The 16,757-nt window shown below is 34.6% G+C and overlaps 1 protein-coding gene across 1 annotated transcript in view; it reads right to left on the bottom strand.

Moving 5' to 3' along the window:
- Positions 1 to 10,978, bottom strand: part of LOC149961991 (ATP-binding cassette sub-family C member 2-like) — a 74,548-nt gene extending 63,570 nt beyond the window's left edge. Inside the window, exons 1-4 of the mRNA XM_090164226.1 lie at positions 10,868 to 10,978; positions 6,790 to 6,936; positions 6,630 to 6,726; positions 4,885 to 5,072 (exon numbers count right to left, since the gene is read on the bottom strand). Coding sequence (XP_090020352.1) covers positions 4,885 to 5,072; positions 6,630 to 6,726; positions 6,790 to 6,936; positions 10,868 to 10,978 — 543 coding nt within the window. The remainder of the gene's footprint in view (positions 1 to 4,884; positions 5,073 to 6,629; positions 6,727 to 6,789; positions 6,937 to 10,867) is intronic.
- Positions 10,979 to 16,757: the final 5,779 nt, after the last annotated feature.

Raw genomic sequence — 16,757 nt, 5'->3', positions numbered from 1 at the left:
TTGCGTACGCAGTTTCTCGATATCTCTGCATTCGCAGTTGCTAGGACTGTCGAAGGGTTGGCAAAACCACCGTGTGGCGGTGAGCTTTAACGGTTTAATTTGCGGTTGGGTTGGGTTTGAATGGTTTGTTTTCGTTAACGCTCACCGTCGCGACAGTTTTAACTCAGTTTGATGGGATATTGCGTTATTGTAATGTTTATGTGAAGGGTGTGAATGTTGAGTTTGTGTTATGACAGTTGTGGGTGTTGAGTTTGTTGTGTTTGTGTTATGACGGTGGTGGGTGTTGAGTCTGTTGTGTTTGTGTTTGTGTTTGTTGAGTCTATTGTGTTTGTGATTTTGTTTGTTGTGTTTGTACGGGCGTTTCCTCTTCAACCTCTTCTTATTGACTTTTGGGACGGACTGACAAGTGAGTGCTGAGTGTTACTGAACGTCCAATGGCAGGGTTTCCACCAATTTTTCACGGTATTCGTCTTAGTACCAATTTCCGATTTATTGGCGCCGGCCGGGAATCGAACATAGTCCCCTCGGAGGGGTTTTACAATCACCGTGTCTGTGTGTGGGTGTATGTGTGTGTCTGTGTGCTACGAACGCGTTACCGGGGCAAAGTCTAAAACCGTGTTCGCAGTTTAAAGGGAGGCAAACCAACCGTATGACGGTGAGCGTTAACGGATGAATTTGCGATTGGGTTGAGTGCGGTTGTTTTTTCGTTAACGCTCACCGTCGCGACGTTTTCAACTCCGTTTTATTCGATAGTTTGTTTTTTGTAATGTTTATGTGTAGTGTGTTATGGCGGTTGTGGGTGATGAGTTTGTTGTGTATGCGTTTTGTATGTATGGGTGTTTACTCTCCAACTTCTTCTTGTGGACTTTTGGGACGGCCCGAGTGCTGAGGGTTACGATATACGTCTCAACGTCCAAATGGCGGGGTTTCCACCAATTGTTTACGGTTTTCGTCTTAAATAATATCAATTTGCATTCGCATCTGGCGGGATTCAAGCCCTCCTGCATGACAGGTGAGTGTTCTACCACAGAACCACCGACACAAAATAATAAGCTCAGCAAAAGCGGAAGAGTATATTCAAAGTTTTTAAAGTCTAAATTTTTTACGTATGAAAATTTAAAGGTCAAATCTTGTTTTAGCGCATTCAGCAGATGAGATGGTTAAAGGGTTGAACCCGTGGTTGGTTCACCTAGTTAGTTTTTTGTTATTTAATTCGTTTTTTCAGAATCAGTCGTATATTTTTGTCGGTTTAGCTATTTAGTTTTCAAGCGTTATGGTTCCTTTATGAAGGAAATATCGAGTTGTATACATCGTGCCCTTACACTTATGTTGGTCTGGTTTTTAACTGGTCATCATTACTTCGAAATTTATTTTAAACGTTTTCTCGACGGATTAAGATGTTAAATACAGTTCATCAATTGGGTTAGTTGGTTTTTATTTATAAAGAGCCCTAACTATTCCATCTACGGTCATTTATTAATATACGAGCTGTCGTTTAGTCAAGTGGCTTTCTGTTCTTTGAGAATTGTAAGTTTTTATATTCTTGTTAATACATTTTTATTGGTGTGTATATTTGGACATCTACGATTCCTAATGCAGTCATTGATTTTCTGGGTGTGCGAGTCATTATGTGATATTGGAAATTGAAAGATATTGGTCTTTTTAATGGGGTATGTGTCACAACGTCAACAGGAAGTAAACGAGACGTCCACTACCAGATGTTTAATATAGCTATTCGACGGTATTTTCTTCAAGGGCGAGTGTTGAAATAAAATAAGCGTTAAAGATGCGGTAAGTATTTCGTAAGATATTTCTTTCATTTAAAAGAATACGCTGAATAACTAACCATTAAAAAAATACATCAGCTATATGCTTATCTCCTAAAAATGGTAAGCAAGTCGGCCCAGCCGAAATATTAGTTTCACATCGACGCAAAGTATCAAAGGTTAAATAGTTTAGCTACCTTCGATGTCTTCCGTCGTGCAATAATTATCCAATATATTTAATTTACAACGTCGAAAAATATTCCTATTATAACATATCGAAAGAAATTATCTAATTAAAAATTCCCGCCACCTGCCAATTATAATCCTATTCTACCATATCGAAAGAGTTGTCTAATTCAAACCCGCCACCCACCAATTATAATCCTATTCTAGCATATCGAAAGAAATTGTCCAATTCAAACTTCCCGCCACCCGCCAATTACAATCCTATTCTAGCATAAAGAAAGAAATTGTCTAATTCAAACCCGCCATCCACCAATTATAATCCTATTCTAGCATATCGAAAGAAATCGTCTAAATTAAACTTCCCGCAACCGACCAATTACAATCCTATTCCAGCATATCGAAAGAAATTGTCTAATTCAAACTTCCCGCCACCCGCCAATTATAATCCTATTCTAGCTTATCAAAAGAAATTGTCTAATTCAAACCCGCCATCCGCCAATTACAATCCTATTCTAGCATATCGAAAGAAATTGCCTAATTCATACTTCCCGCCACCCTCCAATTATAATCCTATTCTAGAAAAGTTGATCGTGGAAGGATGTAATATATTATATTACATTAAAAAGATTAGACACGTATTTAATTTTTTGCAGACGGGGAGCTCAAAATTTTCAAATAAATTAAAATTATTTAACTATTTGTTTCTTTTTTATTCTTAACATTAGCCGCCACAAATTTAGTATTATTAAATCTTGTAAATGTTATTCGTGGTATCAAATTGGGCCATTGATAAAGGCAGGCCAAAAAAGTCACCCCATACCGTAATATTAGTTCGGTGTATTCGGGTGGGAAACCCCATACACCCTTAGTAGACACTGGTGGGCAAACTAATACAAAAGCTGTTGAGGCTACGTGATTTCTTCTCTTTGGATATATAAATTGCCATCCTAACGACCTAGAAATGGATGTACACATGAACATGGGCGTTGCCGTCAAAGGCCGGACGACTCGGGTCGTCGTGAAGGGAATGACGATAATAAAATGAAATTAATGTTGGGAATTATAAGTTTTTTAAATAAATAATAAAACTTTGAAGAAACGACAAAACAATTGTTTTCATTTTTGTAATGTTAGTAACTAAACCTAAATAAGAAAAGTTAAACAGAATTTCAAAGTTTATCAATTACAAATATCACGCCTAAGATAGAAAAAAGGGGGCTATTGCGCCCCCTGTTTACCTGACAGTCTGACAGAGCTGAAACTTGCACACAGTTTAGAGGTATAGGTTTAGAATTTTTTTTAATACAGATGCGGAAGGGTATCATTCGGCGCGAAAAATGAGACTTGACCCTTGGAGGAAAAAAGGTGTCCAACCTGTGGAAGCTATGATGATGAGATTTACGCGTCAGAAAGGTCGCCTTTCGTTGGCTCCATGTGTTTGCGGGGGTCCGAGGTTTTTTGTCTACTTTCAGTTTAGATTTGGAGGAAATATCCGGGAATAAAACATTGGCTATAAGGGGGGGCAAATGTGCTTTGGACTGGGTCACAAAGAGGAAACACTTTAATAAGCACCATACTGGTGACGGATTTGTTTTATGGGAAATAGGATATCAGTTGAAGACGCGTCAGTGCGATGATTTCATCGCAATTTTTTGGGCGTATTACAATTTTCGTGACGTACGATATCGTACCATTCGGTGACTCATGGGCAAACTACTACAGGACTCGCGATTTCATACTAAGCTCCCATAGAGTATTTATCTTCGAACTGTCGCGTTATTCGACTGGAGCGCTACCGTGCGTAATTCGCGAGAGTTAAAAATCTTGTACAAAATGGCGAGTATCTCCCTGATTTACGAGTTTATAAATAATTTATTAGCTATGGCCCCGAAAAAATGTTTTTTTTTTAAGAATAATGCCCATTTTCATGGAAAATTTAGCCTTACCAGTAATAAATGAAGTTAATATTACGTCTTAAGCTGTACTCTTTCTATTGAATATCCATTCGATATTATATAAGCCTTTTAGAAGATTCATTACGAGGGCTATTTTGTGCCCCCTCTAGTTTTTTAAACGTTTCGCAAAGATTAGATTGAAATATATTCTCAAGAATATCTGATATTCAAACATTTTTATCATATTAGTTAATAAAATAGATTAGTATAACTTAGCATGATAATTCGGCGTTAATTTTACCTTTCAATAATCTAATCTACAACTCCATGGACGCTGCCATCTTGTCCCAAATTTTTAACTTCAAAGAACTTCACTAGATGGCGCTGCCCGTCACGTAAAATTTCAACGCAACATTTGGAAGACGAAGTTTTATAGTGTTACATTACGAGTCCTGTAGTAGTTTGCCCATGAGTGACTCTCCCTTTAAGGGGGTTGGTCGGGGGTGGCGGAAATTAACGGCACGAATGAGGGGGCGGAAATTAACGGCACGCGTGGGGGGCGAAAAAAGAGTTCTATCGACTGAGACCAACCCACCCACCCTAAGGAGACCTGGGTTTAATTTAAACTTCCCGCCAAACTAACTGCGCTATGAAATATCCAAACAAAATAACGCGCCGAAACTTTCGGACAGCGCGACATCTCTGGACCAACTATACAAACAATAAAAGTGTTCCAGGCTAAAAGTTCAAGCTAGAATTTCGAAGAGGACGGCGTTGCTCACTTGAATAAGGCGGCGGTTTTGGAGACTACGCGGTCAGAAATCTCGGTTCGAATCCCGGTGTAGTCTAAATTAGAAATTATTTTTCGCAGCTCCATCTACCGTGTCGTCGCTTTCCACAAACAAACAACACACACTTAACGACATTGAATCGAATATGTATTCGATGTGAGACTAAAAAGGAAGGAAAGGGACACTGTGCCAAATTCCCTCAGGGAATGACCATGAAGTAAATAAGAATATAATTTTTTATCTTACGTTCACTGTGATCTCTCCACGGCATTTCTCAGTCTCACCAAGAACAGACGACAGTAGAGAGGTTTTCCCAGAACCGACTTTTCCCACAACAGCAGCTAAAATTCCGCTTTGAAATTCCACACTTATACCGTGGACAACGGGCTCGTACGAAGAATCCCAAGTGAAATGTCCGTCAATAAATTCGATTGCTTCAAAAGAAAACCGTGAATAGCGCATAAGTGATTCATATTAAATAAAACCCATATACCCAGTTCCAACTTAACAAAAGGAAAATTTGCATAGATAAAATGCTTTTAAATAATAGGCAGTTCACTTTATTTCCTCGAATTAAGGTTAAACGAACAGGTTAACTGATAATCACGATTTGGCAACTGTTCAATTTTGAAATAGAGCAAACAGGCAGTTTCCAATTTCTTTTAAATAATCTAAAATACATTTTGTTAGCAGTTTACTTAAAGGGGAACAGCCAAGCTTTTCCAAATATGGCCTTATTTCCGCACCAAAAGATTAACAAGACGTTCAATATACTAACACGTACCTTTTTTTGTCTTGAAAAAATAGCTTTTGACCCAAAAAGTTGTAAAGAAAAATAACGCCAGGTGTTTGGGTTTTAATTTTCGCCGCCATCTTAAAAATTAACAACTTAATATTTTTGGATGCGGTTTTCGCCATAAATTTTAGTTTTTGATGGGCTATAGGGCTATCTAACTGGTTAAAACTTGACCGTTCCCCTTTAAGGCTTAGGACTATTTTCCCTTCATTAGAAAAAAATTCAGCTCCTTTAAATGCAAGCATATACAATTTCGGAATTTTACTTATTTTTCTATAAACCGTGAAAAATTAAATCTCTGAGGGATAAACTGAGTAGCAAAGACGGTAATTTCATGGGAGTATTATTTTTGGTTTTGGCATAATTTTGTAAAGGACCATAGTATCATTTAGTTTCTTCTACCAAATCGCATGCTGACAATTTGGGCTTTCCTTCTCTATTGTTAGAAAGTCACTCGGAAAGTCAAACCAGTACCAAACGATATACATCCCCCTATTAACAGAAAGTGTAACTACACTTTCTGACCACCTTCTAGATCTCAACAATCAATACATTTTGTAGTAAACTATGACAAACATTTTGAAAACAGCCAATTTCATACCCTTAAGATCAAATCTAACGCCTAGCAAGTAGACGATATAAAACGTAATCGATAAGCCTTACTTGCACAAAATGCAAATTTATAAACTTTTTATACCCTGAACTATAAATTTATATTAAAATTATAACGTCTATGCCGCATGTTTTTAATAAATAAATATGTATTACTGCCGTGTAATTGGTCTCGCCGTTCAATTATGTTTTTTTTATTTTTATAAAAACAAAAAATAACTACGTTAGGTCTTAACAAGAACATATGGTGTTATGATTTTTTTTCTGGTTAACCACTTTTTGATTACAAATTATTGTATAGGTTCAATAAAGCAATCTCTTTGCTTTTTCAAATATTATTCAAATATTATTCAAATTTATTTACATGTACGACTCGAATTACTTGAATTAATAAAATTTACTAATTTAGACAAACCCCACATCTCAAATATCTAATTTTGGCATTGGTAAGGTTTTGCCTCTGGGCAGCTGTAGGTAGTAATAACGTTTGTAACATTACATATTATACCACTATTTTCTGTAACCATGGTTTAATCTTATGATAGAAAAGCCTTTATTAATTTAAAAATAACAATTATTTTACCAGTGCTGTTTTTATGTTTTGAATGGCCATTTTGAACGTATGATTTTATTTCACTGCCGTTCAGAATTCCGTTAATCCGTTTGAAGGACACCCTTAACTAAAAAGGAAAACAAGTTAATATTTTAAACATACTAAAAAATGACTCTGAAATGAGGTTTACCATTGATAGTTCATTTATAAATCTTGGCAAAAGGAAAGAATTTGCAGCGACTGCTGCTAATATTTGCAAAGTGGTAAACGCAATTGAAGGTGACAAGACATGATCATCATCCAACAAAACGAACATCGTGAAAGAAAGAAACGCTCCCTGCAAAATATGTTGTTTATAATTAGACAAAAATATAATTTTGTAAATAGTTAAATCGTTTTCATTCAAAGTAACTTAGGTACACCAATAAACATTTATTAACGAATTTTTAGCTTAAGCTCTCGATTAAAATTAAACTATGTAATAAAAAGGCTATCCCGTGTTTTCTCATACAAACCTGCTGTTTTCAAATATTGATCTAAAATTACCAGCATAAAATTAAACAATAACTAAACAAGCTCACAGAAATAAATAATGGTGCTAATTGGTGGGGTTACGAACTTACAAACTGATGAAACCAATATTTTACTGATAAAACGGATTCATAGTATATTAAAAATTAACTTTAAGTTTTATGTTTTTCAAATATAGTGTTATTTTCTTACCTTAACATACTTATAAGTATCAAATAGCAACATAAACTCAGTTTTTTTTAGTTTTGAGCCAAAACCGTTCTTGAAAGCGTGTAATTTTTGCTTTGTAATCTTAGACGAAACAATGGATGATTGGAACTTCTTTTTATCGGGTATGAACATCAGAAAGCGTGGGTTCAATTGTTTAAGAGCTTGATAATATTTCGGCAGAATTGTAAACTTACAGTTTTTATTTAATATAATTTGAACGAAGATTTTAAAATTAAATGTCTTGATGTAAAGAGTATGTATACCAATAGTTATGCAATAACATTATTGTATTGATGTTAATGTCCGTAAAATAAGAACGTTTTATTTAATTTTCGTGAAGAAAATATCGAGCTTAGAAGGCAATGATAGAATTTGACCGACTGCCGAAAAAGTGCCTAAAAATCCGTATTTTTTGTGTTATCAACGAAGGATTTAGAGGCGCCATTGAGATTTTTTTCGGGGTTTAAATTTGTTATTTTAACCTCAGGCTCTTTTCAGAAAAAAATATGCCAGTTACAACAACCAATTTTATTAACGGTATTATCCCAGCAAACACAAACACGTCCTATGGACATCCGATAGACGTCACACTCGGATCTTGCCTTCGTCCGTAGGACATCCCAAAATCCGGGGTTGACGTCGGTTGGACGTTAAAGGACGTCCAAATGTCCGGTTTGTCTATAGCCGTAGTACGTCCCGGGGACGAGTTTTCGGACGTCCAACGGCGATTACGGCGGTCGTCCCCTGGATGTCTTTCTATAAAACCTAGAGATATCTTTGGGCCTTTAATTTGGTTCAATCATAGCTCAATAGGGATGAAACTAGGACGTTCATTGGATATCGTATTCTGAACAAATAATTTAAAAAGCCAAACTTGATATTAAAATTTTATTCAAAACATTAAAATACAAGATAATGGAAAAATCCAGCAACAAGTGTACAATTTGATTGTAATAACACGAACTCTGCAAGTATTAGCAGTTAACATATAAATTACAAAATTATATAGTTATTTAATTTTTATATAACAAAATAAATTTCGATATAAACTATTAAAAAATTAAATAACCTTCCTTATACAAATGTTAAAAAAACAATAAAATTAATTTTTAAATCAGAAGCAAAATAAAACTAAGCCATTTAATACTATTCCTTAAAAAAATTAAGACTATCGAATGAAAAATGTACTCTAGAAATTACTGTTTCTCGAAGCTTAATTTTAATATCTATCCAAATCTTACTTTTGGAATTACAATTTAACTATATAAATTATCACAGTATAAAATAAAGCTTTAGGCGAACCGTTCAGTGAGGGTAATGAATAATAAACTTAAAAAGTTAAATTGAAACATGTACAGGTCCAAAATGAACTTTAAAAACAGCGAACCTTCCCTAACAATCGGAGAATTCAACGCAAATCTTATTTTTGAAATTCCAAATCCAATATATAAAATATAACAAAATGAAATTAAGCTTTAGGCGAACCACTCAGTGAGAGTAATGAATAATAAACTTAAAAAGTTAAATTGAAACATGTACAGGTCCAAAATGAACTTTAGAAACAGCGAACCTTCTTTAACTTTCGGAGACTTCAACGCAAATCTTACTTTTGGAATTACAATTTAACTATATAAATGCACACAGTACAAAATAAAGCTTTAGGCCAACCACTCAGTGAGAGTAATGAATAATAAACTTAAAAAGTTAAATTGAAACATGTACAGGTCCAAAATGAACTTTAAAAACAGCGAACCTTCCCTAACATTCAGAGAATTCAACGCAAATCTTACTTTTGGAATTCCAAATCCAATATATAAAATATAACAAAATGAAATAAAGCTTTAGGCGAACCGTTCAGTGAGAGTAATGAATAATAAACTTATAAAAGTTAAATTGAAACATGTACAGGTCCAAAATGAATAGACTTCGATCAAACATATTTTCTTCCTACCTCTTTAAAAGACACATTAAAAAAATCGAATTAAAATCATTAAAAAAATCAAACAGTTTTTTAATAAAATACTTACTCTTATGATATATTATCAGCAATACTAGAGATTACTATGTTATAATCTTTAACGTTTGTGTAGAACGCTTGTTACCCCCCCCCCAGAAGTCTTACTTCTGAAGTCAAGAAAAAAAATATTCATTTACTTATGATATCATGTTTTTCTGTTTTTTTATAGTAAATAAGTTTTTGTGTTTGTTTTTTTTATGGTAATTAATCCCCTTTTTATTAAAAGTCTGAAATAAAAATAGTTTCCCCTATAAAAGGGATATTTAAACCTTAATTACTTTATTTTCCATTAATAATAGCCAAGATAAAATATAAAGCAAACATTTATTTTTCCCATGACCAATATGTGTTTCCAACTTAAATCCCTAGGAAAAATTATTATATCACCTGAATCAATCAGAACAGTAAAATAATAATAATATATTAAAATGTTAAATAATTCCTTAAGTATGGTTTCAGATATCATGGTTATGGAATTAGTTGATATCTTGATAACTATTGGTTATAGTGGTTTCAGATTGGATCCCTTCATTAAGGATAAAGGTAACAGATATCTTTAAAAATATGGTATCATTTAAATAATTAAATTTAAATCGATATAGAAAAAGAGATAAATAAAAGAAACTCTACGCGATCCCTAGACCCTCGAGGTTTGGTATATCCAGACAACCCTTCTCCTAAACTATAAGAAAATATTACTCCCTTTGACGTTAAATTAAATCATCAAGTTAAAATCCTTTTAAAACCAATTCGTTAACCTTGGCTTCGTTAAAATCCTTTCCCATTGTTACTCATTTCACACCTTCCTCCTTCTCCTCTCCTTGGCGCCAGCAAAGTCTAGAAAAAGAAGTCGAAGGTCGATTGCACCACGAACCCCAACCAAACCGAAAGCTCCCCAGCAACCCCCTGCTGAAAACTATACTTCATCAGTAGCTTTCAACATGTCAACCTAGATGCCCAGGGACCAAGGAAATTTTCGTTCGTCACCCCAAAGACGAAAGAAGAGAGTAAATAAGGGCAAGTCTAATGAAGCGTCAGTGTTGTTTCCAAAGGATAGCAACAGGCCCAACGAATCGAAGTCGTGGAAGTCTTTCTACGTCATTCGAAACCACAACCAAAATCAATAAGCACACCTAAACATACACTTCCGGCACCGCACATTTTCAACCCTCCCCAAGCTGAAAAACAACAAAACCAAAGAGCACCCCAGAAAAAGACAGAGAGAAGCCGCCGCTTATGTCAAGGCTCCATGAGACCAGACTAGTTTTGGCTATGACAGAAGAGTTTCCCCAGTTCGGACTTTTTCTCCGCGACAGCCCCAAGTTCAAATAAAAGAGGCTGAAATGCCCAAATAAATCCCCAAAAAGATGCTAATTTAGCACGAATATCGTTTTAAGCCCAACAACTTCCCCAAATAGAGACTTTTTAGGGTTAGTAGGAACAATGTTCGGTTAGAAGGAGAAATCTTTCAATCCACGCGTCGTCAAAGTTCGACCCGTTTGTAGGAGACAATCCTGGCTCCGTCCCTTCTTTGTCGAGAAACAAAGTCGTCCTCGTCATCTACAGACACCCAGAACTGCGAGACATCAAGAAAGATTATCCCCAGAAAGAAGACGTTCATCTATCGTAACGTTGAAATTTTCCTATTTTCCCTCCTCCCACTTTGGATCACCCATCAAGCTAAAACGATAATCCTCCCGCTAATCTGTCGCCATTGAGTCTCACCCCTTTAATTCTGTTACAAAGGTTCCCCCTCTAGCCCTTTCTTTCTTTTTTTTCTCTCGAAGCCCCTCGTAGATGACTAAAAGTATTTTACCGTTAGTGCTCCGGTAAAACGGAAAATCCCAGAAAGAGTGTCCCCCCCCCCTTTTTTGGACCGATAAAAATGTTATTTTAAATTACCCTCCAGAAATAAACTCATAAATCGTTCGATTCCATAGAGAAGGTATATTACGCTCCCCCGAACCAAAAATTCAAACTTTTAAGATAGACGGTTAAGATTTAATCCCTTATTCCCCTTAAAAGAATTGTCTTAATTTAAATTTATATTATCTCCCTCTCTCTTAAGTAGCCCCTAAATAAATAAAATTAAAAGTAATTCATAGTCCCAATGTCTCCCATTAAGCAAGGTTCAAAACCTGATTTATGTAAGTAGAACTTGTTTTATTTTGTTAATTTACTGTTTGAAGGGAAAATGTCAATAAAAGTATTTTTTATTATTTGAATTTAGTCACGATTCCAATTCACTGCCAACTACCTCATTTACTTCCTTTCCCCTTATTACCTGTCCGACCTCGCGTTACGCGTCGACCGACAGCGCGGTAATACGCTTTATGGACTTTATGGTGACCGATTCCAAACTATCGAGTAATGACGTCGTACAAAGAAACTACAAACTGGGCTACCAGATATTTTAAAAGGACTTTAGCTCGGCCAACTTAGATCAGCTTTTTCGCAGTAATTAGCTGTGATTGTAGAAATAATGGACGCTTCAATAAAAGATACTCGGTTTCTACTCCCCTCTCCAAATTCATCTGGGAAGGAGCTATTTCCGGTCGGTCGGTTAAACGGTTAGTAGGGCTAGCCAAATGTCATATTTAAGCCAATTGGAGCCGCGTATTTGCCCTCATGATAATTTTGCGTCAGATAAGGAACATACTAATGTTAATTTTCGATAATATATTTAAAGGTAAAATATATAATGTTACTAAAACTAATTATAAGAAGATAATATTGTTATTATTATCATCCTCTTATGGTATAAATAATTAAAATTATATGTAATATTTTTATAATACCGGGCAATTTTAAAGCTTCTCATGGAGGCAGAGTTAATTCATTTCGTATAAAATTATCTTTTGGAAAAAGATGAAAACTCATTCATTTAGAACTAAACATATTACTTTTGCAGTACGGTATGCAACAAGTGTTTCCTTTTAACCAGGCATTGCCCCCTGGATTAAGAGAAGGCCTAGAAATGGGCAGGTGTCGAATTTTTGAAACTGGCAAAATTAGATTTTTAGTGTTATGCCTTTGTTGGCCGAAAGATGGCACTAGATCTTTCCATTTTGACGTCACACGTCAGGCAGACAGCGAAAGATCGGCTTTTGCGTGTCACTCGTTAGTAAAAGCCAACTTATTTTGGTTAGTTAATATTTTTGTGTCATAATAATATGTTTGTATTTTAAATTACAACTTATTTCGCTATTCTTGGTACATTATTTGGGTATCGAATCTTCAGTATGTTTAACTTTAATTATATCTAGATCGGAAGTGTTAATACCAAGGCTTATTGTGTATTTTGCGGCTTGCCCAAGAATTTTGAAACAAGTTTTTACAGTGGTTAATAATTATTTTCAGAGGTTTCTAAGATCATTAATGGAAATATTAAGGATAAATAATGGGGCTGACATGTGCTATAACCAATTGTCCAACAAACAAACAGAAGAAATCAGGGTTCCGAGGAAAAAGCAAACCGGACAAACATTTAAACCAAAGAATATCGTTTCATGAAGTTCCAAAAAACGAACAGATAAAAAAGCAATGGGAAAGTGCTTTATCTTGTACACTACTCGTTGGTGCCTGTATATGTAGTTTACATTTCAAGGAAGCTAGCTTCAGTATAACAACTAAAAGAAGAACCTTGTTACCAGATGCAATACCCGAAATACCTCCCAAAATTTCACGAATAACGAGTCCAAAATTAATTAACGATTGTCATTCTCAAAGTGAAATCTGTGATAGAACACCGTTAAGCCCAATTATTAACACACTACGAAATGAAAACAAGACTAAGTTTAATAATATAAACGCACAGTCTCTTAAACTCAGCAAGAACCAAATTCCAAATTCACCAACTTCCAGTTCATTACATCTAAACATTGCAACTGTTATTTCAACTACTACTACATCTGATTCCAAAAGAATTTTATCTCGGAAAAGACTTTTTCTTGAAAGAAGTATTAACAATAAAGACATCAACCTAAGTCCACCTACACAAAAGAAGATTAAATGTGATATAGATTTTGAATCTCCATTTCCTGCAAAAGTTCCTTTAACTGAAGCTGTCAAAACCATCAAGAACATTCATAATGAAGACTCGATTAATGTTCAATACATTCCATCACCTAAGTCTATTGACATATCTAGTCCAGAAATTCCTAGTCAGAGTTTACCATTAGAAAGCCAAATTTTAGAAAATATCAAAAATGAAAAAATTAAACCTAATAAGAAAATTGTCAAAATAAACAAAACCAAAGCAGTCATATCAACCAGAAAACAAGGTCGTTTGATCTCGAAACTTAAGAAGAAGCTAGCTAAGGCTCATGATAAAATAAAGTTTTTAACTTCAAATATTAAAGAATTAAAAAATAAAGATAAAGACATAAGAGCTAAAATAACTGCTATAGCTGATGCAACTGAAAGTGGGAATTTAAAGGCTCAATTTTTGAGTGAACAAGTTTTGGTTTTCGGCAAGAAAAAAATTCCATTCCTCGAGTCAACCCTAAAGATTCGCTCAGTTTGGAATCAAAAATCACCTAGAGCATATCGTTACGTAAGAGATCTTGGTATTTTACATTTGCCGCACCCTAAAACTCTAAAGAGGTTCTTGGGCACAACTATTGGTGATACTGGAATAAGTACTTTAGTAAAAGCCAGGCTAAGAGCTGATTTCAAAAAAGTGAAAAATGAACATGAAAAAATAGGATCAATCATTTGCGATGAAATGGCAATTAAGGCAAAATATACATATGATCGGAAATTGGACCAATTTTTTGGCCAAAATGAAATAACGCCTGAAGAAGTAGGAGTTACTGAGCATCTAGCCACGCACTTACTCTATTTCCTATTTCAAGGGTTATCAACTAATTATAGGTTACCAGTTGCTTATTTTTTTGTCGCTAAGCTTGATGGAGAAAGTCTTCATAGACTGAGCCTCGGAGTAATAAAAGAAGTTGAAGCTGCAGGATTTGTAGTAGTAAGAATGGTAACTGATAAAGCAAAGACCAATGTCTCCGCCTTTAAAAAATTTGGGAATGGCACGCTAAAGCCAGTTGTTACTCATCCTAATGACAGTCATCGTGAAATGTTTCTTTCGTTTGACCCCAGTCATATCTTTAAAAATATAAGAAGCCAGTTTCTTGAACGTGATATGATATTCATTGGACTTAAAATATCTTCAGAATTTGTGCGAAAACTTTACCATATGCAGAAAAACAACATCATTAAACTTGTAAGATTTCTGTCTCGCAAACTAGTATACCCAACTAACTTGGAGAAAATGAACGTTGGGCGTGCTTCAGCTCTTTTCCACCCATCAATTACTGCTGCTCTGAAAACTCTCCTCGTGCTGAAACATTGTGATGTAGAGGAAATAGCAAACCTAGAGGCTACAATTTTTATCATGGAACATTACCGAAAGTGGTACGAAATCCATGATGTTTGCAATTTGAAACATGGATATTTTTTTCGAAACCCCAACAAATTGCCTTTTGTAGATGTTAATGATGAAAGATTGGAGTGGTTGATCGAAGATTTTTTTACCAATAGTAAACTCCATTCAGGAAAACGCTACAATCAAGATGGAAAAATTCAGCGAATAAACTCATGAAGCGTTGAACTTAACCACACATTCCACCGTTCTTTTAATCAAATATTTGCTGAAGTCTGGTTTCTTTAATGTATTAACAAGCAAAACCACAAGCGACGGAATTGAAATGTTTTTCAGTCATATCAGACAAATGGGTGGATATAACGATTCAATGGACGCACGAGCTTGCATAATGGCTATTGAGAACACTATTAAAATCGGAGTAATTAAACCTTCAAAATTTGGAAACGCTGGAACAGAAACGTTTACAGACAGTGCTATCAATACCAGTATCAGTAGCAAAAAATCTCTGGACAATTTACTACCAAATGTATCAAATGTGATTCCCAAATCATTTGTGATAAATAGAGCATTGGAAAAAATTCTACACAAATTGTTTGACATACTTCTTTACATGGAAGCTCTAGATCCGAACAGTTAGTATTAAAAATTTCCTATTTATTTAATAATTTTCAAATAATTTGATGTACATTCTGTTTTAGCTTCCTGTTTCAACTCCCTTAACAATTGTGCCGTCGCTTTCGTAGCGGGATATATTGTCCGTTTCGCAGAGGAACACACAGAATGCAGTAATTGTTTGGACAAACTGAACCAAGCACGCTCCAACACACCTGTTTTAAGTTTAATTAGATTCCAGGATAATGGTGGTCTTCGCTATCCTACTCGCTTTTTAATCAATGTATTGTCAGCAGTAGCAGATTTTGTAAAATCAGCGATACCATATCTACCCCGAAAAGACACGCTTAGCATTTTAAAACAAGCAATTTATCCTTTTTCTTGCAGTGTCTTAAAATGTACTTGCAATAACTATGGCAAATTAGCTAATATATTATTAACAAAATACGTGAGACCCCTGTTAGACAACTTAGCAAAAGACGTAACTGATAGAAAAGAGTTTGTTAAGAAGTTTAACAAAAAGCCAATATCAAGAAAATATTTGAAAATGGTTTTTTTAAGTAGTCAACTAGAGCGTAAAATGTTTAGCATAGTGATTATGTAAACTCACTCTCAACTAATAACACTAGTCTTAATTTAGGATTAGATACAAGATTTATCTAAAAATGTACCTGATATACCTGTTGAAAATTGCAATATTGTACCTGATTATATTATTGTTAATAGTCTTTCATTTTTAATTAAATAAAAAGTATTACATTTTATATTCCTGAATTTGATGATTTTACCTCATATCGGCATTAATTGATGGTGTAAAACTTCAAAACTTGCAGTGGAATATTTAAAATTCCCGCCTAAGATGGTCATGATATAAAGATGGAAATCGCGCCATCTATTGAGTGCTTCGCGAGCGTGTAATAAATGTTTGCCGCCCCTTGTAGAAAAACGATTTCTAGGCCTTCTCTTAATCCAGGGGGCAATGAACCAGGTAACGTTTTTGGCATGTTAAGGCTTAGCAAAAAACCGATGTTACGTTCGAGAAAGTTTCCAGCTTTCTAATATTTCAACAAGCACTATATAAATAATAACTTATGAGTCCTGGCTGTCGGAAATATTACTTCTTGGCAATTTCTGGGAATATGTTTTATTTAAGCGCCTATTCATCAAATGAAAATAATGGAAATAAAAATTAAGGAAATAATAATATAAAAAAATATAAAAATTAAGAACAGATAAAATTAATTAAATAATTAAGTAGTTTTGATTTAACACGTAATTTCATTAATTCACGTTAAATAAACTCGTAAATTTAAATAATAATATTCTTAATAAAATTAATATTTTGTGGTTCATTAATCATTATCAGCCCAAATACAAATACAGGTGAAAAAAA

Source organism: Leiobunum rupestre, chromosome 1, assembly GCF_980474605.1.
Source record: "Leiobunum rupestre chromosome 1, qqLeiRupe1.1.hap1, whole genome shotgun sequence".
NCBI classification, from domain to species: domain Eukaryota; kingdom Metazoa; phylum Arthropoda; class Arachnida; order Opiliones; family Sclerosomatidae; genus Leiobunum; species Leiobunum rupestre.
This window is presented reverse-complemented; position numbering and strand designations above follow the sequence as displayed.